The sequence below is a fragment of the Mchenga conophoros genome, linkage group LG13 (genome assembly GCF_057382185.1).
Source record: "Mchenga conophoros isolate Kocher_MC1m ecotype Shallow Benthic linkage group LG13, M_conophoros_male_GT1.1, whole genome shotgun sequence".
In the NCBI taxonomy this organism is placed as follows: domain Eukaryota; kingdom Metazoa; phylum Chordata; class Actinopteri; order Cichliformes; family Cichlidae; genus Mchenga; species Mchenga conophoros.
Genome location: NC_140538.1, coordinates 21,368,419 through 21,393,454, shown reverse-complemented (window position 1 = coordinate 21,393,454; position 25,036 = coordinate 21,368,419). Strand labels below are relative to the sequence as shown.

The 25,036-nt window shown below is 40.6% G+C and overlaps 2 protein-coding genes across 4 annotated transcripts; one reads left to right on the top strand and one right to left on the bottom strand.

Annotated features, from left to right (window-relative positions):
• The first annotated feature begins 4,021 nt into the window (after positions 1 to 4,021).
• msh6 (mutS homolog 6 (E. coli)) lies at positions 4,022 to 11,281 on the top strand. 2 transcript variants are annotated; one of them, XM_085297173.1, is made up of 10 exons: positions 4,022 to 4,407; positions 5,077 to 5,279; positions 5,387 to 5,562; positions 5,751 to 8,319; positions 8,793 to 9,076; positions 9,210 to 9,327; positions 9,419 to 9,508; positions 9,627 to 9,781; positions 10,788 to 10,987; positions 11,101 to 11,281. In XM_085297173.1, exons 1-10 carry the CDS (start codon positions 4,148 to 4,150, stop codon positions 11,180 to 11,182), a joined length of 4,137 nt encoding a protein of 1,378 aa, XP_085153299.1. In that variant the 5' UTR covers positions 4,022 to 4,147; the 3' UTR covers positions 11,183 to 11,281. The 2 variants fall into 2 exon arrangements, with proteins under 2 accessions (XP_085153299.1, XP_085153298.1); XM_085297172.1 differs by having other exon boundaries at positions 5,074 to 5,279.
• On the bottom strand, positions 11,247 to 24,065 carry fbxo11a (F-box protein 11a). Of its 2 annotated transcripts, none has more exons than XM_085297174.1 (22): positions 23,688 to 24,065; positions 21,684 to 21,808; positions 21,496 to 21,577; positions 20,266 to 20,410; positions 19,073 to 19,202; positions 18,375 to 18,458; positions 18,125 to 18,257; positions 17,932 to 18,038; positions 17,686 to 17,797; positions 17,333 to 17,439; positions 16,158 to 16,295; positions 15,721 to 15,938; positions 15,447 to 15,627; positions 15,222 to 15,344; positions 14,914 to 14,999; positions 14,704 to 14,780; positions 14,451 to 14,594; positions 14,171 to 14,281; positions 13,938 to 14,045; positions 13,749 to 13,857; positions 13,560 to 13,658; positions 11,247 to 12,930 (listed from the first exon to the last, which is right to left on the bottom strand). In XM_085297174.1, exons 1-22 carry the CDS (start codon positions 23,779 to 23,781, stop codon positions 12,801 to 12,803), a joined length of 2,643 nt encoding a protein of 880 aa, XP_085153300.1. In that variant the 5' UTR covers positions 23,782 to 24,065; the 3' UTR covers positions 11,247 to 12,800. The 2 variants fall into 2 exon arrangements, with proteins under 2 accessions (XP_085153300.1, XP_085153301.1); XM_085297175.1 differs by having other exon boundaries at positions 20,266 to 20,407.
• Positions 24,066 to 25,036: the final 971 nt, after the last annotated feature.

The following is a 25,036-nucleotide window of genomic DNA, read 5'->3' as shown; positions in this document are numbered from 1 at the left end:
GCACCAGAGGTACACTTCAACGGTGAGAGACAGAATGTGAAAAAAAAATCCATGAATTCACATGGTAGGATTTGTAAAGAATTTATCCGTAAATTAGGGTGGAAAATAAGTATTTGGTCACCTCAAACAAGGAAAATCTCTGGCTCTCACAGACCTGTAACGTCTTCTGTAAGAAGCTTTTCTGTCCCCCACTCGTTACCTGTATGAATGGCACCTGTTTGAACTCATCATCTGTATAAAAGACACCTGTCCACAGCCTCAAACAGTCAGACTCCAAACTCCGCCATGGCCAAGACCAAAGAGCTTTCGAAGGACACCAGGAAAAGTATTGTAGACCTGCACCAGACTGGGAAGAGTGAATCTACAATAGGCAAGCAGCTTGGTGTGAAAAAATCAACTGTGGGAGCAATCATCAGAAAATAGAAGACATACAAGACCACTGATAATCTCCCTCGATCTGGGGCTCCACGCAAGATCTCATCCCGTGGGGTCAAAATGATCATGAGAACGGTGAGCAAAGATCCCAGAACCACACGGGGGGACCTGGTGAATGACCTGCAGAGAGCTGGGACCAAAGTAACAAAGGTCACCATCAGTAACACACTACAACGGCAGGGAATCAAATCCCGCAGTGCCAGACGTGTTCCGCTGCTGAAGCCAGTGCATGTCCAGGCCCGTCTGAAGTTTGCCAGAGAGCACATGGATGATACAGCAGAGGATTGGGAGAATGTCATGTGGTCAGATGAAACCAAAGTAGAACTTTTTGGTATAAACTCAACTCGTCGTGTTTGGAGGAAGAAGAATACTGAGTTGCATCCCAAGAACACCATACCTACTGTGAAGCATGGGGGTGGAAACATCATGCTATGGGGCTGTTTTTCTGCCAAGGGGACAGGACGACTGATCCGTGTTAAGGACAGAATGAATGGGGCCATGTATCGTGAGATTTTGAGCCAAAACCTCCTTCCATCAGTGAGAACTTTGAAGATGAAACGAGGCTGGGTCTTCCAACATGACAATGATCCAAAACACGCCGCCCGGGCAACAAAGGAGTGGCTCCGTAAGAAGCATTTGAAAGTCCTGGAGTGGCCTAGCCAGTCTCCAGACCTCAACCCCATAGAAAATCTGTGGCGGGAGTTGAAAGTCCGTGTTGCTCGGCGACAGCCCCAAAACATCACTGCTCTCGAGAAGATCTGCATGGAGGAATGGGCCAAAATACCAGCTACTGTGTGTGCAAACCTGGTAAAGACCTATAGTAAACGTTTGACCTCTGTTATTGCCAACAAAGGTTATGTTACAAAGTATTGAGTTGTATTTTTGTTATTGACCAAATACTTATTTTCCACCCTGATTTACGAATAAATTCTTTACAAATCCTACCATGTGAATTCATGGATTTTTTTTTTCACATTCTGTCTCTCACAGTTGAAGTGTACCTCTGGTGCAAATTACTGACCTCTGTCATCATTTTAGGTGGGGGAACTTGCACAATCGGTGGCTGACTAAATACTTTTTTGCCCCACTGTAAGTTACTTATACTTCGTGATAGTTTAAACTTCTGCTTATCAATTTAACATGCTGCTATGTCTTACTGGGACTATCATCCTTGTTGAGGTTATTAGACAACACCTGCTGTTAAAAAATGGAAAGAAAAGAGAATGAAAAAAAGCTTTGTTTGCTTCAGGAAATTTCTGCTCCTGTTAATTAGTTGCTTTTTTAGTAGACCGCTGCTTCCTGGAGTGCTGAAAGTTACTGAGGAAAGAGATGAGTTTTCTCCAGAGTGCAAAAGATCTTTAATTATGTACTACTTCTAACGTAACCCTGCATTCATCGTGCTAAAAGTCGCCCTGTTAATTATGTTCCCACATTCTTCCTATATAAAAGGTGGTATAGCCTACATCACATGGCACCACGTCTTTATGATGGCATGGCAATTGAATCCTGTTTACTCATTGATTAGTGTCAATTCTAAGTGAAGTGAAAATGCTCCTCAAAACATCCTCTGTGTAAGGTTTCATAATAGTATCTTAATTAGATGCTTTCTATCACCCACACACCATATGCCAAAAAGTCTTTTGTGGGTGGATGTTTGTTTGTCTTGAATGCGTAAGGCCATCCTTATTTTTTGGTGGTTGCAGCAGTATTTATTTGCACTTTGACAGAAACAGCAGTATACGCAGGTAGACATTTTAATACATCATCATAATCTGGAACAATATGGCCACGTAGATGGTAATATTTCATCTGAATCATTCTGCTGAAACAAGACTCGTGACTGTGCTCATTCCTCATCTGCTTTAAGAGTACAGACCTTGCTTTTATATTGATCAAAGTGTGTAAAATTTAGAGAGCAACCTAAAACCGTCAATCAAAATGTGTCAAACAAGATGTTAGGAAATACAGTTTATGAATCCTGAATATATTTAATGCCATATTAGAGTTACATTGTAAGAATCGTATATAGAAGCTATTATGAGGCTTTCAGTATTATGCTGCTCTCTGCTGGTGGTAAATGACTAGTGCAGGTTAGAGATAACAGATAAACAAAACTACAATACTAATCTGCACTCATGCAGAAAGCCTAATTTCCTGCATCGTCAGGCATTTTTGACTGCTGACTAAAAGAATGATTTAATGAGGCCCTAAAGAAACCTACTCTCAATAGGAATGCCTTAATCTTTAGGCTACTTCTGCCCACATATAACCCATGCCATAAATAATAGCAAGGTCCTGTTTTATCTTTATTTTATATCCTTAGGGAGATGCTTATTGCTTTCTGCTTAATGCTTATTCTATCTTTTATGGGTCACATAACCATAACAAGTGCTCTCAAAGTTCATGACCGGGAACAAAGGGAATTGCTTTTCTATTTTAATTTAGATACAGATCCATTTTCTCATCCATTATCACTTTGGTCTCATTCAAACATTTTGGCATTTACATTTGGCCTAAATATATTAAAGCCAGACCTATCTAATACATTTTTATAGGTCTATTTTCTATTTAATGGGTATATTTAAAAAAAATTCTTTAGCACTACATAAGTAAGTAGGCAAGGGTACATTAAGAGCAACAGGCTAGCTCAAAGTCCTTTTGTGAGAGCCCATAATGCTTATTCAAACTCAAGAGTTATTTTTAAATATTCAGAGTGAAAAAAAAACATGTATTTACTTGTGTCTTCATACCATACTTTTCTCATATAGCGCATCTATGGAAGCAAATATGTAAGAGTGCTGCAACAGTCATGAAAAAGAGAAAATCTCAGCAGACAAGTTGTTCACTACCTTCAAGTATGAGCATGGCTATAGTGGGCTGACTGGGTGGTCCTAATGTGGGTTAGTCCATGCAAGGCACACAACACTTTTGCCATTTGGGTCCCCTTTATGGGTTTTCAGCCAACATCATGACTGTGAGCATGCTCTGGGAAGCCCACTTATTGGGCTGCTCCTCTGGGACCACACCTATGTCTACTGCCCAAAAGGTTATGTTTGCTGGAGTACACCTCCCAAAGAGCAGCTAGATCCCCACACATGAACAAGCATAAGCCTAAGTATATCTAAACATTGTGTTTCAAACTGTGTATGCATGTTGTACATGTGCAGATGTAGTTGTTTTCTTTGCACTAATTTTACATCCCATTCTGATTACTCTCTGATAGCAAAGGAATATCTGGAGCTCTTGGATTCAGTAACCCTTGCAGAACTACTTCATGTGACAAATAAGAAATGTAATTCTCATATCATTTACTGTTTCTTTACCTCAACATTTTATAAACACAACAAAGACAGTGGTTTGTTCCAATAAATGACAGTGCAGAGTGTCTACATGACAAACAGTGTAATTTGTACTTATCCGCCTGGAAATAAAGTTTAAAGAGAAAAAAGAAAAAGACCTCTGGGCGCCAACAGCATGGCCAACAACAAAAGTCGTGTTTGGGTCACGTGATTCCCACATTATAGTATGCTAACTCATCATTGGACGAGGCTCTTGTCCACGCCCACAACACCCCGTGCGTGTTTCCCGCGAACGACTTGCGTTTGCGCCGTGAAGCTAGCTATACGGTAGCTGGTGTAGAAAGGTTGGGGGTGGTTGTCGTTGGAGTTATTTAAAATACAAACACAGGGAAACAGACTTTCAACTCGCACACATGGCGAAGCAAAGCTCGCTCTTTAATTTCTTCACCAAGTCTCCGCCGCTAGTCGCAAAACCGAAGCCGAGTCCCTCCCCGGAGGAAGCAGACCTGCCTTGCTCTATAGAGAAGTCCAACTCCTCTCCGAAAGAGCAAGCACAACAGACTCCGCAGCAGACAAAAGACACCAACAAAGCTAAGAAGGAAAGTAAGTCCAAGCCAGCGAGCGGAGGATTCAAGAAACTCTTTGGCGACAAGGCCCAAACAACCAAAGAAAGGTGAGTGAGTTTGGGAGCCGTGTAGTTGCTGGAGTCGGGTTTCGTACAGTTTTCCTTCCCTCTGCTAAAATTGTTTGCAGGCCCCCAGAAACACCAGCGTAAGTTCTCTTTTTAAATTAACGTATTAAGACCGCTTAAAATGAGAGCTGACAGAAAATAAATAAAGAAAATGTAGCGTGACCTTTCCTTTGTGCTACGGACACGTGAAATTGGGGGTGACTCGAGCAGAACAATGCTGGCTGTTGGGTCAAATCAATGCTAATGCCTGTATTTGTCAAAGTGGAGGGTGTGTGGACTTATCACTATCTTCTGCCATAGTTTAGACTGTTTGGGCCATCTCAAGTGGGCACCACACCCCTACCCACGATAGGGGGAGATGATTTTTGACATGTGGCCGTGTGTGCTTTTAAAAGGATTTGCAAAACCGACTTATCACAAGTGAATTGCAACTGATTTTGTCTTTCCTGCACCTCTGTTTTACTATTTTAAACTGATTATTATATTTAAGAGGGGCTTGTTGGACTAATAAAGGTCCAAGCTGGTGTTGTGGTGTTGCTTTTCCACTCCATTCAAGAGATCGACTGTAACACACAATGAGTCACGTTTAAAGTTAATTTTACAGCATTGAAAGATGTGTGAAAGTGTCTTTGCTCTTCTTATCCTCAGCAGCCCTCCATGCTTATTCAGTGCTGGTGCCCTTGTGTGGGCAAAAATGGAAGGGTACCCCTGGTGGCCGTGTATGGTGGTACCCCAGCCTCTGACTGGGCAGGAGATGAGGGGCCATGGTCGTGACCAGCGCATACACGTTCATTTCTTTGATGAACCTCCAACAAGAGGATGGGTCAGCTCTAATAGAGTCAGAGAGTACCAAGGTTGGTTGTTCCTAGTTGGAAGTGCATCAGTGGCTTGCATCCATTTTGGGGCCATTGTTTGCTGTCTGCTCAGAGTAAGCTGGAATTTCTTTGTATGATTTGCACAGGCTCTGACAGCAGTGATGCTAAACCTGGAGGAGTCTACTTCTGTGGCAAACCTGTAATCCGTCGTGCAATGGAGCTGGCTGATGGAGTTATGTTTGACAGCCCAGAAAAAAGATTAAAGATACCTCTCTGCACGGACCCATCTGATGCAGAAGAGGATGATGATGAAGAAATGGAGGTTACCCGATAATTTCTGAATATAATATTTCACCAGTGTGGTCATGAAGTCTAAATTCTCCTGTAATATTAAAAGTAATGTTATTCCCAGGGCAGCAGCCTTAGTCGCATGGTGTAATTATCAGCTTATCATTACTGGTCAGTAATGCAAGTTTTTTTTAAAATTTGTATTTTATTCTTTTTTTCCAGCTTGATAGCTTAGTAGTGACTGATGAAGAGGGCAGTGATGAGTATGAAAACAAAAGCGAAGCCCTGAAGCCATCCAAAGTCAGTACACGTTTATTCTCTGCGTTAATGGAAAAAGGAAGCAAGGCCAAGCGCCGTCGCATTATTGCGGCCTCAGATAGTGACGGATCCGATGAGGAGTTCAAACCAGAAGACGCTGCGTCAAGCAGTGAGGATGAAGAGGACCGACGGAAGGAAAGCTGTGGAGAGAAAGAAGAGAGCACCGAAAAGTCAGATGTGGAAAGCCCCATCAAGCCTGCCAAGCGCAAACGTCCTGCAGAAAAGTCGGCTAAAACAAAAGCAAAGACACCTACTGCTCCATCTGTTGCACCTAAAAGAGCTCCAGCAGCAGTTGCAACTGACACAAAATCTCGTTTGTCAGCCTTCTCTGCTCCCGAGAGCTTTGAGAGCCAGGCGACTGGCTCAGGCTCCACTGCAGGGGCAGTTTGGGATCATGAGAAACTGGAGTGGTTGCAGGATGGCAAGAGAAAAGACGGCAAACGGCGGCGACAGACAGATGATGACTATGATCCTAGCACCTTGTATGTGCCAAATGACTTTATGAATCAAATCACTCCTGGTATACGTCGGTGGTGGCAGCTCAAATCTGAGATGTTTGATACAGTGATTTTCTACAAGGTGGGAAAGTTTTATGAGCTCTACCACATGGATGCTGTGATTGGAGTCAACGAGCTGGGACTGACATTCATGAAGGGGACTTGGGCGCACTCTGGTTTTCCAGAGATTGGCTTTGGACGTTTCTCAGATGTACTGGTGCAGAAAGGCTACAAAGTGGCTCGTGTTGAGCAGACAGAGACCCCAGAGATGATGGAAGCGCGCTGTAAGACAATGCTCAAGCCCACTAAATTAGACCGTGTAGTGAAAAGAGAAGTGTGCAGGATTATCACACGTGGTACCCAAACCTACAGTGTGTTGGATGGTGCTCCTTCAGAAAGCCAGAGCAAGTTCCTTCTGAGTTTGAAAGAAAAGGCTGAAGAAGAAAGCTCCGGCCGCTGCCGCACATATGGAGTCTGTTTTATTGATACATCAGTCGGTTGTTTTCATGTCGGTCAGTTCTCAGACGATCGTCACTGCTCACGCCTGCGTACGCTCATAGCACACTATGCTCCCGCTGAGGTGCTCTTTGAGAAAGGAAACCCATCTGTTGAAACTCGCAAAATACTCAAAGCCTCTCTGTCCTCTGCTCTGCAGGAAGGACTTAACGCAGGAACACAGTTCTGGGATGCTCAGAAGACTCTGAAAACCCTCTCAGAAGAAGATTATTTTAAAGAGGCAACTGGCAAGGAGGAAGGGACTGGGAGCAGCTTTCTCCCCGCTCTTCTAAAAGAGATGACATCTGAGAGTGATTCACTGTGCCTTACTCCTAAGGAGGGCTATGAACTAGCACTGTCCGCTTTGGGTGGATGCATTTTCTACCTGAAGAAATGCTTGGTGGACCAAGAGCTGCTCTCCATGGCTAACTTTGAAGAATATGTCCCAGTTGATGTTGAGGTGGAGAAAGCTGCAGGACCCGCCAGTTTCTTTGCCAAGACTCGTCAGCGTATGGTGCTTGATGGAGTGACTCTGGCAAACTTGGAAATCTTTCAGAATGGATCAGGAGGAACAGAAGGGACACTGCTGGAGCGTTTGGACACCTGCTCTACTCCGTTTGGAAAGAGGCTTTTGAAGCAGTGGCTCTGCGCTCCTCTGTGTAACCCCACATCTATCAGGGACAGACTGGATGCAGTGGAGGACCTGATGGGAGTTCAAGCCCAGGCTACTGAGGTTTCAGACCTTCTAAAAAAACTTCCAGATTTAGAGCGCCTGCTGAGCAAAATCCACAGTATCGGGACACCTCTGAAGAGCCAGGACCACCCTGACAGCAGAGCAGTTCTCTATGAGGATGTGACCTACAGCAAGCGCAAGATAGCAGTCTTCCTCTCAGCACTGGAAGGTTTCAAAACGATGCAGGACATTGTTTCTCTCTTTGCTCCAGTTTCAGGCGAGTTTCGTTCCACGTTGCTTTGTCGAGTTATCAGCCTGAATAGCGAAAAGAACGGCCTCTTTCCCGACCTCTCTGGTGAACTCAAACGCTGGGACACTGCCTTTGACCACCAGAAAGCCCGCACTACTGGAGTAATAACCCCCAAAGCTGGCTTTGACCCGGAGTACGACCAGGCTCTGACTGGAATCAAGAACTGTGAACGAGAGCTGCAGGATTACCTGGACAAACAGAAGAAGAGACTTGGCTGTAAAAGCATGTGCTTCTGGGGAACTGGGAAAAATCGCTATCAGATGGAGGTTCCTGACAGCGTCTTGGAGAAGAATATCCCCGACGAGTATGAGTTAAAGTCTACAAAGAAAGGCTGGAAGCGTTATGTGACAAAGAAGACTGAACGGATGTTCTCAGAGCTGCAAGGATTTGAGGAGAAGAGAGATGCTGCACTCAAAGACTGCATGAGGATGCTCTTCTATAACTTTGACAAGAACTACAGTGACTGGAAGACTGCTGTGGAGTGCATGGCAGTGCTTGGTAACAATCCTTTTGTTTTATTTTATTTTTTTAATTAAAAAGCTTCTTTTTTTTTTTTCATCTTCTCGATATGTAATTTGTGTTGTTTTCACTACACCGGTCTGTTCTCAGTACGTTTCCTGCAGATGTTACAGAGAAACTGTCATACTGTGTTTTTTAAATAATGATGTTGCACCAGTCTGAGGGCTTGTTAGAAGTAAGTTCATTTATTTCACAGCTTGGCTAAGTCTCTGTTTCAGGGAAATTCTGTGTTGATGTTTGCAGTTATTTAGATTATTGCATAGTTTTTGATTTCTGAAAGTGTTTGTACCACTGGGACACGTCCAGCCACAGATTTGGTTTTATTGTAGCAAAGCAGACCTATAAGACGTGCATTTAATATGCGCTTTTTTTTTTTAGTTCTTAAATGTAAATAATTAAATGTTCAGTACTTCTTTTTTATTTATGTCCTTTTTTTTTTTTTTTGTCCCCAGATGTGCTGCTGGCCTTTTCTCGCTACAGCCAGGGCGGCGACGGGCCTATGGCCAGGCCAGAGGTCGTGCTTCCCGAGGATGATGCCCAGGTTGCAGCCTTCATCGACCTCAAGGGATCCCGTCATCCCTGTGTCACCAAGACCTTTTTTGGCGACGACTTCATTCCTAATGACATCTTCATTGGCTGCCCTGGCACCGGTGAAAATAGTGAAGATGACAGTCTGGCCTCTTGCATCCTCGTCACAGGGCCAAACATGGGTGGAAAGTCTACTCTAATGAGACAAGTGGGTATTTTTGACTATATGTATAAATGTATACATACAATTTCATACGTTTTTTTTCCACAGTCTACATAGACGGTGTATTTGCAGTCTCAGTTGGTCCATATTAAGATATCGTGCTGCTCCTGTTGTACAGTGTGGACTCGTGATCATTCTTGCCCAGCTGGGTTGCTACATTCCAGCTGAGAGCCTCCGCTTCACACCAGTTGACAGGGTCTTCACTCGGCTGGGCGCCTCAGATCGTATCATGGCTGGTAACATCAGAGACTCTTAACATATTAGGAATAATGATCTGAGCTTGTGCTTCATGAGCTGAGCGTGTATTTTCAACTCTGTGCTCTACAGGAGAAAGCACCTTCTTTGTGGAGCTGAGTGAGACTGCCAGCATCCTGCGCCATGCCACTAAACACTCACTTGTGCTTCTGGATGAATTGGGTAAGCATTTATTTAGTTTGCTTATTAAAGCTTATTCACATGATTGGTGGATAGCATAGACTGTATTCTCAGCACAATATTGTTGTGGTGTAATCACTGAGCTGTGAACTGCTTGCAGGAAGGGGCACAGCCACATATGATGGCACAGCAATCGCCAGCGCTGTTGTAAAGGAGCTTGCTGAGAAGATCTGCTGTCGCACTCTCTTTTCTACACATTACCACTCCCTGGTGGAGGACTATGCCAACAACCCTGCCGTGCGTTTGGGCCACATGGTGAGTACAGCAATGCTAATCACACTTGATACTCGACAATGCAAGGTCATTTAGGACTGTAATAAAAAGACAAATTTATATACCAATTAAATAGTACATTTTGCAAGGAAATGAATCCTGAAATAAATAAATGAGGCTATATTTTTATACATTAATGTCAAATACAACGCTTAAATGATAAGCAAATTATTGCATTCTGTTTTTAATTTAAATTCTTCACAGTTCACAGTACACACATGTACAAGACAAATGAAAGCAAAAACTTTTAGTGCGAGACAATGAATTGAGCAGTTTGTGGCTACATCTGCTCTTCGAGCACAGCTGCATGCCTGGAGCCCTAGCCGCAACTGGCAGCTTCCTGCTCTTAACATTTTGCTGTTTTAGTAACATGGTGCAAAAAATTGTAAGGTTTATTGTAGGGTCTACCTTACAATATAAAGCCCCTTGAGGCAACTGCTGTTGTGATTCGTCACTGTATAAATAAACTGAAGAAATAAAGAAATTTTGAACTCACCAGAATTTGATCGTTTCAAATTGTGCACGGCAAGTTTCACACAATTGCTCAGACACCGATATTTACGGTTTGTTAGTCTGTGTTACTTTAGTGTATTGTATATAATGTGCACTATGGTGGCATTACTGTAAACAGCTTTGGTATGCGAATTTCTGTTATGAAACATCAGGTTGAGCCTTTTAGTTGTCAAGGCATGACAACTGAGGGAGGGATAGGACCTAGAAAATGAAGTCATAAATTGGATGAAGGTCTCATTTAGTTCTTATCAACTCATTAGCAAAAGTGTTTAGTCGGGTCATAAAGGAGGATGGCAGCTCATTTCGGACTTTTTACCACCAAAATTGCCTCCTGCTGTTCATTAGGGGGAACAGCAGGAGGCAATGATTTTTTTTTCAAACCCGGAGGATTTACTAGGGTTTTTTTTTTTTTTTCTTTAATGCAGTTGGTTTGTGGGTTTTAAGTATCATGTTTCCCTTTCGCCCCCTCCTTCAGGCGTGCATGGTGGAGAATGAGTGTGAGGATCAAAGTCAAGAGACCATCACTTTCCTCTACAAGTTCATAACGGGTGCGTGTCCTAAGAGTTATGGATTCAATGCTGCTCGACTCGCCAACCTACCAGAGGAAGTTATCCAGTCAGGACACAGGAAGGCCAGAGAGTTTGAGACAAGCACCGTCAATCTCAGACTTTTCAAGTACGTATTATTGTTTCGCATCAGTTATTCTGCAGATACTACAGTGACACACAATGCTGATCTGTTAAAGTCAGAGCATGGTTACTTATGTTCCCTCCTGTCCCCTCATGTAGGAAGCTGTGCCAGTTTGCTGAGGATGCTACACTGGACAGCACCCGTTTCACTTCCCTCATTCAACTGCTCAGTACTCTGTAAAATGTTAAAAGTTCAATGCATTTTTTGTTTTGTTTTCTTGTCATTAAAAAAAAACACTACTGAATTGATCTAATAAAGTTTATTTTTAAAAAATGACAATGTTTCATCTAGGAAATTAAACCCTTTTAATTCACGCTAGCGCCTACATAACGGTTATTGAATACTTCACAATATATTAAGTCTAGATGTTATGATACATGCATACATTTCAGTCTGTATGAGAACCCACAATCACCAGTACACATGAATTGGGGGAAGGGGGCAATAAAACCAATAAAGCGCTGTATATAGATACTTGTCTCAGCTTCAGTAGAGTAAAAGCCTCTTTAAATTCTCCAGCAACATTGGCAATGGAAAAACACATCAAAACTTATGCTTTCATAAGAGTGCTCTTTCATTTGGAGGACAAAGGAAGCCAGAATTTGTATCCTAATGGGCTGTTAAACAGCATCCGTGCCTGCGATGGTAGCGAAAATGACACCTGTGTCAGGATTACCTACTGAACTGAGATCGATTCACAAAGTAACAGACTAAATGGCATCAGGTCATTTATTGTCAAATTCTGACCAGGGCCGGAGATTATTAAAAAGAAACCTGTATTAATTAGCTTATCATGGGTTAATTTCCAATCAAGATGCAGTTGCATGTAAATCTGTACTGCCTGGTCTTTAAGTAATTGTGACAGGCCAACAGATACTAAACCAAAAAATATGCATAGATCATGTAAAGCAGACTGGAATATCATCAACAAACACAAGAAGATATACAAGTCTTGTGAAAGCACAATTACACATCTAATTTTTCTGTATTGCAAGTGTAAAGGAGTCAACATTGCTGGAGAAAGTGTTTAGTGTTTTCCTCTCTTGTCTCTGATCTCTTTCACAGAAAGAAGTTAGATACTGCGACATGAGTATAATTACAGCAATCCTAGGGTATAATAACAAAAAAAAAAAAAAATTAAAACACATTTAATAAAATAAAGACATTCAAGTACAGTAAGATTTTTGCATGAAAATACAAAACTACACAAAAAAAAAGCATTAAAATCAAATCTCAACAGTTGTCTTGAAGAAGAAAAAAAAATGCTGAAGTGCTAGGTTGTTTTTCCCGTACATATCATACGAGCACGTCGGTTGCCCAGTGATGGAAGCATTGTTGTATTTGGGGGCTTTTGCCTTTTCATGAGACGAGCTGTAGCCTCTTCTGACTGACTCTCCATGTTGGATCTGTACACTGCAGTATCTCATTCATCCGCTTCCCAAAAGCAGATAAGCCTCGGTGGATTTTGTCCAACTCTCACCGGCATCATTTACTTGACCAAATCAACAGACCTACAAATCCCGAATCAGTTGCTCTTCTGCTCTGTCCCACTGATGTCATCTTTTGTTAAAAAAAATGTAAGGAAAAGAAAATGTGAGGCATCCATAATCACCTTTTTCTAAATGTCTCCTTTTAGAATATCCGAGTCGCAAGTCTTTTTTTGTTTTACTTTTTAAAGTCACTGTATATTTTTGCCAAAGTGAATCTGTGTTTTAGTTTGGAATTGCTCTTCCACGGCACAACTTAAAGTGTCTTATACGTCCATTACTGCTGAAGCGCAGAACCTCGGAACTTGAGCTCAGTTGTGCTGCAGTGTATTGGACTCTATAGGGGGAGCTGAGTCATACAGAGTGTCTGTGTCATGTGTCGGCTCTCCTGCTAACGTGCAAGGATTTGACAGCGTCCCAGCACCACAGTCACAGAAGAATCTGTAGGCAGAGACGGAGGAGAAAAATTAATTATGTTTGGTCCCCGAAAACAGAGAAGAGAGTACATTATATTGCATTTAATATGCCTTTATACATCTGTGACTAGTAAAAAATTAAACAGTGTAATCAGACCCCAAGCTTCTTATAAGCGAGCATGCACATTATTCTCTTTACCATCAGGCAGACTGACTAGTTTTGTTTCTCTTCATTCAATTCCTCCTACCACTGTCTGTATCTTAGCCAAAATTTGCTTATTTGAATTAATTATCAGTGCACTTAGCAGCAAGCTATTTGTCTCGGAGATGGTATCTCTACATCAGCAAATAAAGATGTGGCAGGTTAAGCCAAGCTTGCATTATAAAATACACTGAAACAGCAGTGATCTGCTGCAGCTTATTGATATCCACCATCATGAGAAACACTGCTGTGTGTGCGCCATGCAGGGAGAAAGAAAGAGCAGCAATTCTTAATTCCTTGTTTTGTGAATGCTGTGTTCTGCTTCTGCACTTTCACTCTGGTCTAAAGTGGGGAGCCTCAAAGGAAGGCACCAACAAGCCAGTCTGTCATCCATTTACATCCAGGGTGTATTTAGTTTGTTCTGTTTACTAGCATGCATCAGTCAGACTTACCTATCGTGTCTGATGAACTCTACATCATGTCCTTGGTGACACTTCTTGATACAATTCACGCAAATGGCGTTGCGGTCTGTTGTGTTACAAGTGTGACACCTATGGAAACCCAAGGTGTGTTTTTTTTAACAATCACAAACAAAAATAGCTGAGGTTATTTTTGAGTGCGAGAGGTGAAAAAAAGTTTACCTGTAAAAATCGTGCATTGGGTAGCTGGTGTAACTTGAAATCTTGTACAGGCACTGACCTCTGCTCACAGCTTTTTCAATGGCATCTTGATTGTTCAATATTTTATTATCTGGAGGAAACGGAAATTTGTATGAGATTTCTGCATTTTTATTCAATAATATTTAAAAATCTTTGCCACTAATAATGTACCTTTCATTGTAACATTGACACCAGACGCAAGAAACAACCCCCCAAAACGATTGTTGAAGATCTGATTGCCCTCTAGAGTCGCCGTGGCATGGTTGGTGATTTCAATACCTAGTTTTACATAAACAAATAAGAATAATCAATTTACAAAGACACAGCGATGTTGAAAGTCCACAATAATTAAATTCAAGCATCTCATCATGAGCTATTAAAGCTAGCGTGCATGCATTACCCACCTGCAGCGAAGCCATCAAATATCCTGTTTTTCCGCAGTACTGGGTGACTGTTGGTGCTAATGAGGACCCCCGCTTGGGCATTTCTGAAAATGTCATTCTCCTCTAGTAAACCTAATAACAGAAAATGGACTTTTAATCTGACAATTCACTAACATACCAAAAGATAGGATTACATTAATTTAGGTCTGAATTTCCTAATATTATAAAGCCAAATTAGATCTACACTACTTTTAACCACTTGAATATTTACTCCACTTCCTTTCTGTAATGAATCGGTTACCTCTTCCTCCGTTGAATATACAGATCCCGCCATCTCTACCGTCGTGGATTTTATTCCTCCGCAGAGTGGGGTTGCTGTCTGTCTTTATCCACACACCTGCCATTGCATTGTCAAAGATCTCATTGTCCTCGATGAAACCTAAGCCTAGAGAACATATACATGGATGTTTTGTTATTGAGGCAATATTGTTTAAACAGTATATTAACTATGGCAATAAAGAGAACAATAAGACAGAAAAATCTCTTCTTCTCACCTGAGTTGTAAACCAAAATGCCGCCATTCTGGCCTCCCCAGATCTTGTTCCGTCTGATCTTAGGATTGCTGCCCGTCCTGGGGAGGGAGGACACAATGGAAAAGTGAGCAGCTGCTTCAATACCACTCTACCAGACCACCCTAACATCAGGACATTGCTCAGGTGAATCTTGCTTATGTTACTTGTTATTATTTGTCATGTTACACAAACCTTATTTGAACTCCAGAGTACATGTGATTGTAGATATCATTGTCTTCAAGCACACCGTGGCCATTGTCATAGAAGTAAACTCCAACCTGTTAAAATGGCAATGAAAATATATTGGCTTTAATTTAGTGATTCATAATGTGCTTGTACATAAATATGGTTTATTCCTTTATCCATCTTCTTTTAATTCACAGGATATCAAGTTGGTCTTAGATGGAACTTTGTGATCTCATGACATCAGAATTATGACCATTATGATCAGATGAACAATATACATCCCTCTAGGTGTACTAACTAGCCTGTGATCTGACCTGCTTCCCGCTGTGTATCCTGTTCCTCCTCAGCACTGGCGTACTGCCCGTTGTAACCCACACTCCTGCCAGTGTGTTGCTGTACACCTCATTCTCCTCAATGACTCCTTGTCCTTTTTCATGCTGCATGGCACAGAAACAAACGGTTTCACCTCATAATAAAAATAAGAAACCTGGAATGAAAAACCCTTAAATATGCAAAACAATATTTTTAGAAATATTTACCACATATATTCCTCCATGTTGGCCATCATGAATCTTGTTGTGCCTGACAATAGGGCAGCTATTTGTCCTGATCTGGATTCCTGCCAAGGCGTTACCATAGATGTCGTTTCCTTCAATGAGGCCTCGGCCATCACCAAAAATATAAACTCCACCTTGGTTACCATTAAAAATGGCATTGCCCCTGTTTTGGACAGAACAAATTTGAGAACCTGAATAATTGGATAGATTTGAATGCTGACCTGATTTGAGCTCAAGACTTTCAGTTCATACTGACCGTATTGTGGGGTCACTGTTGGAAGTGATCCACACGCCTGCAAAGTTATTCGCAAAGATCTTGTTTTCAATGAACTGGCCGCGACCCTTTTCATGCACGTAGATGCCTCCTGTCTGACCATGATGGATCTCACAACGAACCACTGTCGGATTGGCGTATGCCTTCACCTCAAAGCCGGCTATACGGTTCCTATGGATGTTACAGCTCTCAAAGTAACCCTGGAAACAGAGAATGACAAACCTATTATAAGTCCATCAAAGTGGTTTTTAGCTTATATGTATAAGTGCACCATCATCATGTTGTTTTATGTTTTTCACCTAGTTTATCTGCATTAGTGTTATTTGGGTACTACATATTGTACATTTGAATTTCTTCTCATACAATTTAGTGGCTGACAAACATACACAACATAAAACCATCAGTAAAGTGGATCTCACCATGCCGTGGTCAAATGTAAAAACTCCCACGTCTCTGCCGTGGTGGATGTGATTCCGTCTGATGATTGGGTTGCCGTGGTTTTTCACCCAGATCCCAGCCAGAGCGTTGTTTGAAATCTCGTTGTCTTCATAGATTCCCTGAACGACATGAAGAACTGCATTTAAAATAAACCTACTCGTCCCCAGCTGGGCCTGATGCTTTATATAAAACCACAGTTTATCCTTTTTTGCCTTTGTCTTATCAATGGCCAGCTTCTTCTAATGGGAAGTTCTTCCTGAAAAGCTACATCACTGGTTTGAAAACACAGCTTTGGCAAAATTGATCAGAATAAAAGGAGCACTGGTGTAAGGCTCTGAAAACAAATGGCAAATCTAAATAACATAATTATAGTTCTTGATTAAAAATAGCAGCTTTTCCAACCAATCCTGTCAACCTAAACATCTGCAGCAATACAGCAAGAATTCTTTGGTCATTCCAGTTACCTACTTTCTAAGTGACATAAAGGTGAATGTACTCTTTCACTCACAAGATGTATAATGTTTTTCTTTTGTTTTTTTCCTGTCAACAGATGTACGTGTAAATCATTTGCTGGTAGGAAACACCAAAGTTAATGTAGCAAGTTAAGTGTTATTGTGCATAAACCAAACAACTATAAATCTCCCTGCCCTGTCAGTTATTTGTATGCAATTATATGCTTTCAATGCTACTCAAGGAGACAGTTTGGCAAGAATGTGTTCATTCATTCTCCAAGGAGACTAATTTGATTCTATTGGTGTGCTTTGCCTCCTGCAGATGACCAGAACCACACAATCAGAAAAACAAGCAAACAAACACTAGAAACTGGGTCTAAGGCCTGAACTCTCGCCTTGCTGAATGACTCACTCATCACAAATACATGTATGATTATTTGGACATGTTTAATACTAACTTTTAGCACTGTAACATTATTCACATGACAGAAAATAGCAACAAACAAAATAATAGGTCAGCTGTAAGTCTGCTGATTAGTTTCCATTTTTCCTTAACCTTATAGATAAAAGACTGATGTCTGTAGACTGGACTTAGACTTGTGATGGTATTCAGAAGATGTGAGACTGCTGGACACGCTCAGCAGAAGCTGACATATGCATTTGAGTTCTATATTTAAATAACATGAAAAACAGGTGTGCATTACCTGTGCATGGTCAGTGATGTAAAGACCAACATTTTCGCAGTCACTGATGTTGCAGTGCTTGATTGTGGGACAAGCACCCTGACCACTGACACACACTGCTGACCCCACTGAAACAAGCACGACAATGATATATTAGTCCACAAATCTACCTGTCAAAACAAGCAACGAAAACAATCTGTGCGCCATCATGGAAAAAAAAAGAAAATAACACTTCATCACAAACACATAAACACAAGACCTCGGTAATTCTCAGCCATTTTATCTTATGAGGAACCAAAAACAACTTTAGTTTCTGTCAAATGCTCCCACTGACCCCTCTGAAGGCCCGAAAAGTCAGATCTAAACAAAATTACCTGTGCACGTGCTGCGTATGATGCAGTGGTCAATGATGGGGCTGCAATTGACTGTAATCTCCAAGCAATGGTGTGCATTGTGGTGCTGGGCGGATTTATCATCAGGATTAAACTGCAGGAGAGAGAACTGTTAATGTTGAATGTGACTGACAACAGTAGCTAAAACAGGACTAACATACATACAACATGGGGAAAAAGGAAACATTTACTGTATATGTGAGGAAAGAAATATCAGAGTCATCTCACCCTAATGGTCATGTATCCAACATAAGCATCTTCTGAGCCTTCCATGAATACAAACGTAGAATCTCTGGTATTCTCAATGATAACTTTCTCTGCTACTTTTCCAGGAGCTGCAAAAAGGCCAGACTGGTTTAATTAGAGACCAGACTAAACAAGGGTGCACTGAAACCGTAACCATGACTACAAACGCACTTACCAGCCCCGATCATTGTGATAGGCGACTCGATGTAGATCCATTCGTCTGTGTAAATACCAGAGTGGACAAATATCAGGCCGTCAAAGTGAGGCTCCTGACCCCCTCCAAGAGCATCTTCAATGGTGTCATAGTACTGGGGGAAGGGAAAAGAAAAAAGTAAGAAAAGAGAACAGGTCAGATGAATGACCGCAACATTAAAGTGGAAGATTTGTTTGTTTGTTTTTTTAAAGTATGTAATAATTACACTTACAAACATGTTATCTCTTCCTTTGTATCTGGCAGGATTACTGTAAAAGTGTTCTGCAAAGCCTGGTTTTACATGTGCGCCTTTATACTGGGGGAAAAAAGGGGAAGAAACACTACTATTATTCATATGTGGAAGAAGTGAACAATTACAAAAGGATTGTGTAATGAAAAATATGGAGGAACAAAGGGAAAAGAGACAATTTTGCTGAAGGGAAAAGAAAATACTTAAGATCAGTGTATTACAGAGAAAATAATTGTAAACACTATTTCCATCTTAAAAAAAACATCCTCTTCTACGCTTTTATTTCAATACTGAATGTCACTTTGTGACTTCAGCTATGTCCACACTGGTAGAATTTACATTAGCAAAAAGGTCACAGAAGAATCAGTCAAAGATTCAACAATGACCTAGTTTCTGTCTCAACACTGCCTTTAAAGTTGCTCAATAATGCACTACTATATAAAAATTGGATTACATGTATAAGAAGGTTCTACCCAAATGGCCCCACCTGATTCCCTTCAATTTTCTGATTAATATTTCAATGATTAAAAAGGTTTTATTGTAAAAGTATTTCTTAAAGCATTTTAGATAATGTGTTTTTCATGGCCTGCTTCATTTAGGACTGAAGCTCTGTAAACATTATTTAGGTCACTTTAGTCTGAAACCAATGCTACTACATTGTATGTCAGTAGTTTCCATACCAACTGCTGAAAACTTTCCTTCCACGGGTTTGGCTGCTCATATTCTTCTGGGTTTATCTGGTAGAATTTCCCTGCCTCGGGGTGCATCATGGGTCGCGTGTATTCAAAAACCTCCATGTACAGCCTCTTCCTGAAATGTGAAGGCATACCAGGAGTTTACATCCTTCGATTTGTCAGAATTCCTTACAATACAGAAGTCATTGTTTGGCAAAAATGTGATGAACACGTTTTAAAAAAAGTCACGTCCACAATATAATTGTTGACACACTGGCCCACTAGCAAAAAGGCTGCAACATTATATGGTGGCTGGGCTCCATTTCATTTGTTATTATTAGTAGTATTAATACAGACTACTGTCCTTCTGCACACTAGTAATGATGAGCCAGCACCCAAGACTCAATGAAGAACCACAGAAACAATTATAAAGTGTATGCATGCATGTGTGTGTATATATACATTTATATTTTATTGAGGCATTGAAGACAAACTAATGCAGTGGGTGCTCAAAAAGTGCTTGTTCTGAATAGACTGCAGCTTACAGCATGAGTGGGTTATTGAAGTCATTTGTGGCAGAAGAGAACAGTGTGTCAGCAAAATACATGGCTGGTGCTGGTTGCCAACATTTAGCTGCAATGATTCAACAACACAGGCCGCAAACTGCAATCCAGATTTTTTGGTAAATCGTGTCCACACTTCTGAATCCATCCACTCAAAGGTGAATGGTTCACGTGGCATCATGAAATGAAACGACGCTGTATCGATTAAAAAATAAATTGTTCCAATGACGCGTGGGAGGACAATATTAAGCTAAAGTGCTCATCCCAATGACTTCAAGCTCAACAGTGTATGTACCGCAACAAATCGACTAAGTCTGAATTACATTTGTTCTAAAGAAAAGTAAAGCAGTGACACACACCCACACATCTAATTATTAAAGATGGCTTGCTCACAACATAAAATGAGATTTCTGTTGCTGTTAAATCAACAATAATATCTGGTTTCTGTTGTATTCTTAACATGTAATCAACAATTCAAATTTAGATTAACCACATTAACAAACTCTAATTTAAAGTTAGTAAAGGCTAATGGCTATAGAAAAAGGGTATTTTACCATATTAAAATAACCGTAAAAAAAAAAAAAAAAGGGGGGGGGGGGGCACAATAGGATGTTTTGTCATTTTGTCATGTCTCACCAGAGGATAGGGTCATTGGCCAGCTCACTGAAGCGTTTGCACACACATGCTGCACGGCACAGGTCCTGCTCCAACAGGTATGAGAAGATCTTTAGCACCACCTCATCTGGAAGCTTCTCTTGCAAATATTGCTCTGCTGGAGCTGCTGGGAGAAAGACGATCACTGAATTAGACATGCATGTAATGATTTTCCAATTCCACACATAAAGTCAATCCTCAGTTTTTGGGCTATAGTTTAACTCATACAGACACAGCATATTCATCTGCATAACAATATTTTTTTTCATGAAACAAAAGATAATGGGCCATGGCTTTCTCATAATAAAAACAATGTTGAGCTTTTTGCCAGCTTAGAAATTTGATCTTTTTGTCATTTTACTTCTCTGTCAATTGTACACATAAATAATCCATTTTTTAAAAAGGTATCAGCTCAGCCTCTAAGATGATCTGCTCAGTAGCAGTCACCGTTGTTCGGAGACTGTCGATGACCTAGAAGTACGTTTAGTTTTAAACACAGATCATGTAGAACAACAGTATGCACAACATAAAGACATTCTGACAATTGTAAAGGCAGAACCAAATGCCATCTAACAAGGCAAGCATTTATTTGGGATGCTTTGGCTGGAGCAACATTATATAAAAAAGACACCATACACCACAAATAACAGACTTTATACTTTCCAAATGACAAATTTATGGAGTTGCTTCACAATTTTAGCAAAGACATTTTTAGAGAGATTACTCTAAAACATCTTTATACTATAACACAGTCATTTCCCCCAAAATTGCCAATCATAAGAATAGCTAGGATGGACTGAAGAATAAAACTGTCATGTTAAATCCACCAAAACATGAGTAACTGCCATCGGTTCACTAAAGTTTATACCATAGTTTCTTGTCATATATTATTTTTAAATTAAGCTAGAGATGACATAAGACCCATATAACTATGCCATAACAAGTCTGTGTACCACATAGGCCTCTGGTACTCATAACGTTTCAAACCCCCAAGAAAAGATAATCATAACATAAAAGATTTAGTAAAAAGAAATATGACACTCTGTATGACATACAACTGCACACTACTACCCAACAAGACAGACTAACAGACTAAATGAGTTATAACTTGTTCTTCTCATTGCTATCTCCAACTGCTTGCACAATTAACCCTCACAAGCTGCAGGGAACAAAATTTTGAACATGCAAGTCAAAAAATGTCTTCTTACTTACCTGGTAAATCTTGACACTTTCCAGAAACTCTGGGACGCTTAGGTCGGTGTCCAAAGTTTTCTGTGGTTGAAGTGGAAGCACCCTGTATTTAAAAAGTCGTAGAAAATATTTAGAAATGTTATGTGCCTCAAAATTAAATTAACATCCTTTAGGCAGTTATCCATCTCCAAAATTCCTAACAGACGTACCTCCATGCTTGGCTTTGTCGGACACACTGTTCTCTTGGGTAGAGACTTTCTTCTAAGTTGGTATGGACTATTCTGGGCTCCAGGACCGGATTCTTCTGCAACCATATCTGCAGGAACGTCCTCATCTGGAAAAGGTGGAAGATAAAACCAATGATTATTTACAGCTCAACATATTAAACCAATACAACAGAAACCTGTGTTGATGTGTTTTCAACAGATTTTTCGGTGTAACATTTTAGTATGCTCATTAGGAAAACTAGTTTAAAACTGACTGTCCAAAGAAACCAAAGACCAAAAGAAACCAAAGAACAGCATAATCTTTTTCCTTTTCACTCTGCATGCATTTAATTAACCTATGTGGTGTAGCTTTCTCTGCTTTAAAGCCCTGAAGCATGTGTCTTTATCTGTAAATACAGACATTAATTTGCATGCATGTGTTGAACATTTGGTTGAACAACAGGCATGACTTCACAACTTTAATTCATTGTTTAAAAAAAGAACAACAGCACAGATTCAGCTTCCTTTACAGCATTTACCTCACAGGACAAAAGCCAGTAAAAAAGGTTGTTTGACTATTACCTGGTGTGTGAAGAACAAGGTGATTACAAATCCTATCAACAGGAGATTCAAATAATTGGAAAATTGAACTAATCAGAATATGAACCCTCAGCTAAACGAGACACACAGTATGTTTATAAGCCTATTCACCAAGCTATGATGAGTTGATAGCTACCCCAAATCACTGCTTGTTGCTCTGGTTTCAAGGATAACTCTCACTGGCTACTAGGCCTGTAACCACTACAAACAGTCTGTTAGACCCTGCAGCAGAAAAAGCATGCTCTCATATAAAGCTGCAAAACTGACAAAAAGCATAGGTTCTGCTGACTCGTTTAACTAAAACATAACAGACACTATCATGTGGAATAGGCAAAGCGGCTGTTGGGTATCTGTTATCTACTATGCCTTGCCCAATTCATCTACTGCCATGAAATCACAACTGAGCTACACTGCAATTGTGGCCATGAATAAATTAACTGAGAAATAGAGATGAAGTCAAGTAATCTAATAAGTTATTTTTATTAAGATGAACATGACGGCTTAGTTTATGATGCTCTATTTTGTAAACATTAACACATCCAGCACATCTTAGGTTAACTGCCAATTGATGCTGTGAGCTCAAACATCACAATATGAGATTAGTCCAACTGTAAATCAGATTAAAAAACAAACCATTAATGTGACTTATTGGTGTCCCTCAAGACCGACCGGGTCTTTACTATAGCTCTTTCAGGCATAGCAATTGTGATTAAATAGCATCCTTTGCAAGGAAATGTTTATTTTGGAAAAAAAAAATCGCTGGTGTTACACCGTCTGTTAGACAGTGCTACTGTAACAACTAAAACATAATGTGACTAGGCCAAATAAACGAAATAGTATTAACTACTAACCTATCTCGCAATGCCATGTTACTGTTATAATGGACATGAAGTTTTTAGAACGACAGGACGCAGACAGCTAGCCAAACAGGCTAATAATAACAGCTAAACTAGCACAGGCTAGGTTAAATTAGCATGCTACGACAACTGGCAAAACCACTTTATGTCTCCTCCCCTGCGTTTGTTACCCATAGAACCAGCAAACCGATGTTTATCACATGTCATTTTCTATATTAATCGAATCTCACATAACACAAAACACAGCTAAACACCAGCGCGAGGTGAGAAAAGCAAAAGAAAGGCCGACTCGGAGAAAAAAAAATCTAGCAAAACAAAGCGCGGCCTGAATGCTAACTACTAACACAAAAGCATCGGTGTTTCCTGGCTGCATAGCGACCCTTGGTGATCGCTCTTACATTCACAGCAACCAACTTTACCTTAATGTGCGCGCATATAAACAACAAACAAACGACAGGCCTAACTGCCCAAAAAACAAAACACGCAATTCAACCTCAAAACCTGCTATAATTCACTCCAGTAATGCTAACACTCGCTGAGCTAGCGTTACCTCTTTCCTGGTGGTTCCTCTCCGGCTGCACCGGGCGCGGCCTCGATACTCGCCTAGGTCTTCTGCTAACGTTACTTGCTCTGACGGAGTTCATTTGGGGTGTTGGTAATCTTGAGGAAATATCGAAGCCTTCACAGCAGAAGAGGCAACGCCGAGGACACCGTCTATGTCTTTTTCGTCAGCATTGCACAATCTGCCATCTTTAGCCGAGGCTTCCGAGAAACGTATCGCGGTGTGTTAACTCCCGTTTCCCCGCACTGGTATTACGTCTAGCCCCGTTCTACTGTAGCAGGAGGAGCCATAACAGACGGGTACAGTCCGTCAGGCCTCAGTCACATCACATGGGAGGACCTCTCGCCATCACGTCGCCTTCCTCGTTCAAGGCGGTCTATTTAACAGTGTTACTTTAGCCCTTTAGAGCCCAGCCTTTGGAGCGTCTATCATGTGAGAGCCTGTTGTGAGAAACAGCCAACCTCTTGATGTGGGTAGTGTAGTTAAAGTCTACATTTGCGACATATTGTACTAAATACAATAATTAATTTCACTCGCATGTGCTGTACCAATGTACCTGCACATGTGATGTGACAATAAAATTGATTTGATTTTATTTTGATTTGATTTGAATTACAAGTATCATTTACTCAAAATAAGATAAGATAAGATAAGATAAGATAACCTTTATTAGTCCCACACGTGGGAAATTTGTTTTGTCACAGCAGGAAGTGGACAGTGCAAAAGTTATGACGCAAAAATTAGAATACAATAAGAATAAATACAGTACACAGCTGTACAGAATAGAATAAAATAATATACTATATACAATACCCAATAAGGCAGATCATAGCACTGGTTATATTATGATAGAGTTGACCACCTGACATAGACTACATAAAAGGCAACGAATATAATTGCTCAAGTAAGAAGATAATTTCTGCACGTGGATTAATAAAGCCTCTCATCATTATTATTTATTTACCTCATGAATAAACTGAGCTTAACATTAAAAGCACAAACTCCTGCAGGGATTCAGATTGTAAACATCGGTAGCCCACATCTTTTGAACCGGTCCTGAAACCAGTGTTCCTCAGCTTATCAACATCTGTTGATTTTTATTTGTAAACTAAATAATGAAAGTTGGACTTCTGCTAATGAGGTCTTCTGTAAACAAAGGAGAGGACAAAGTGAAGCCTTTACAGAGTGTTTGTTGAGTTTACCAGGATTAATAAATCTTGTTACCTCAGAAGTCAGTTACTCACTTGTCAGATAAACCTTTCACACTTTGTGTAATCCATATTTTATTTTATTGTAACAGGAAGCTTGACTTACACTTTATAATTGGTCTGAGGAAA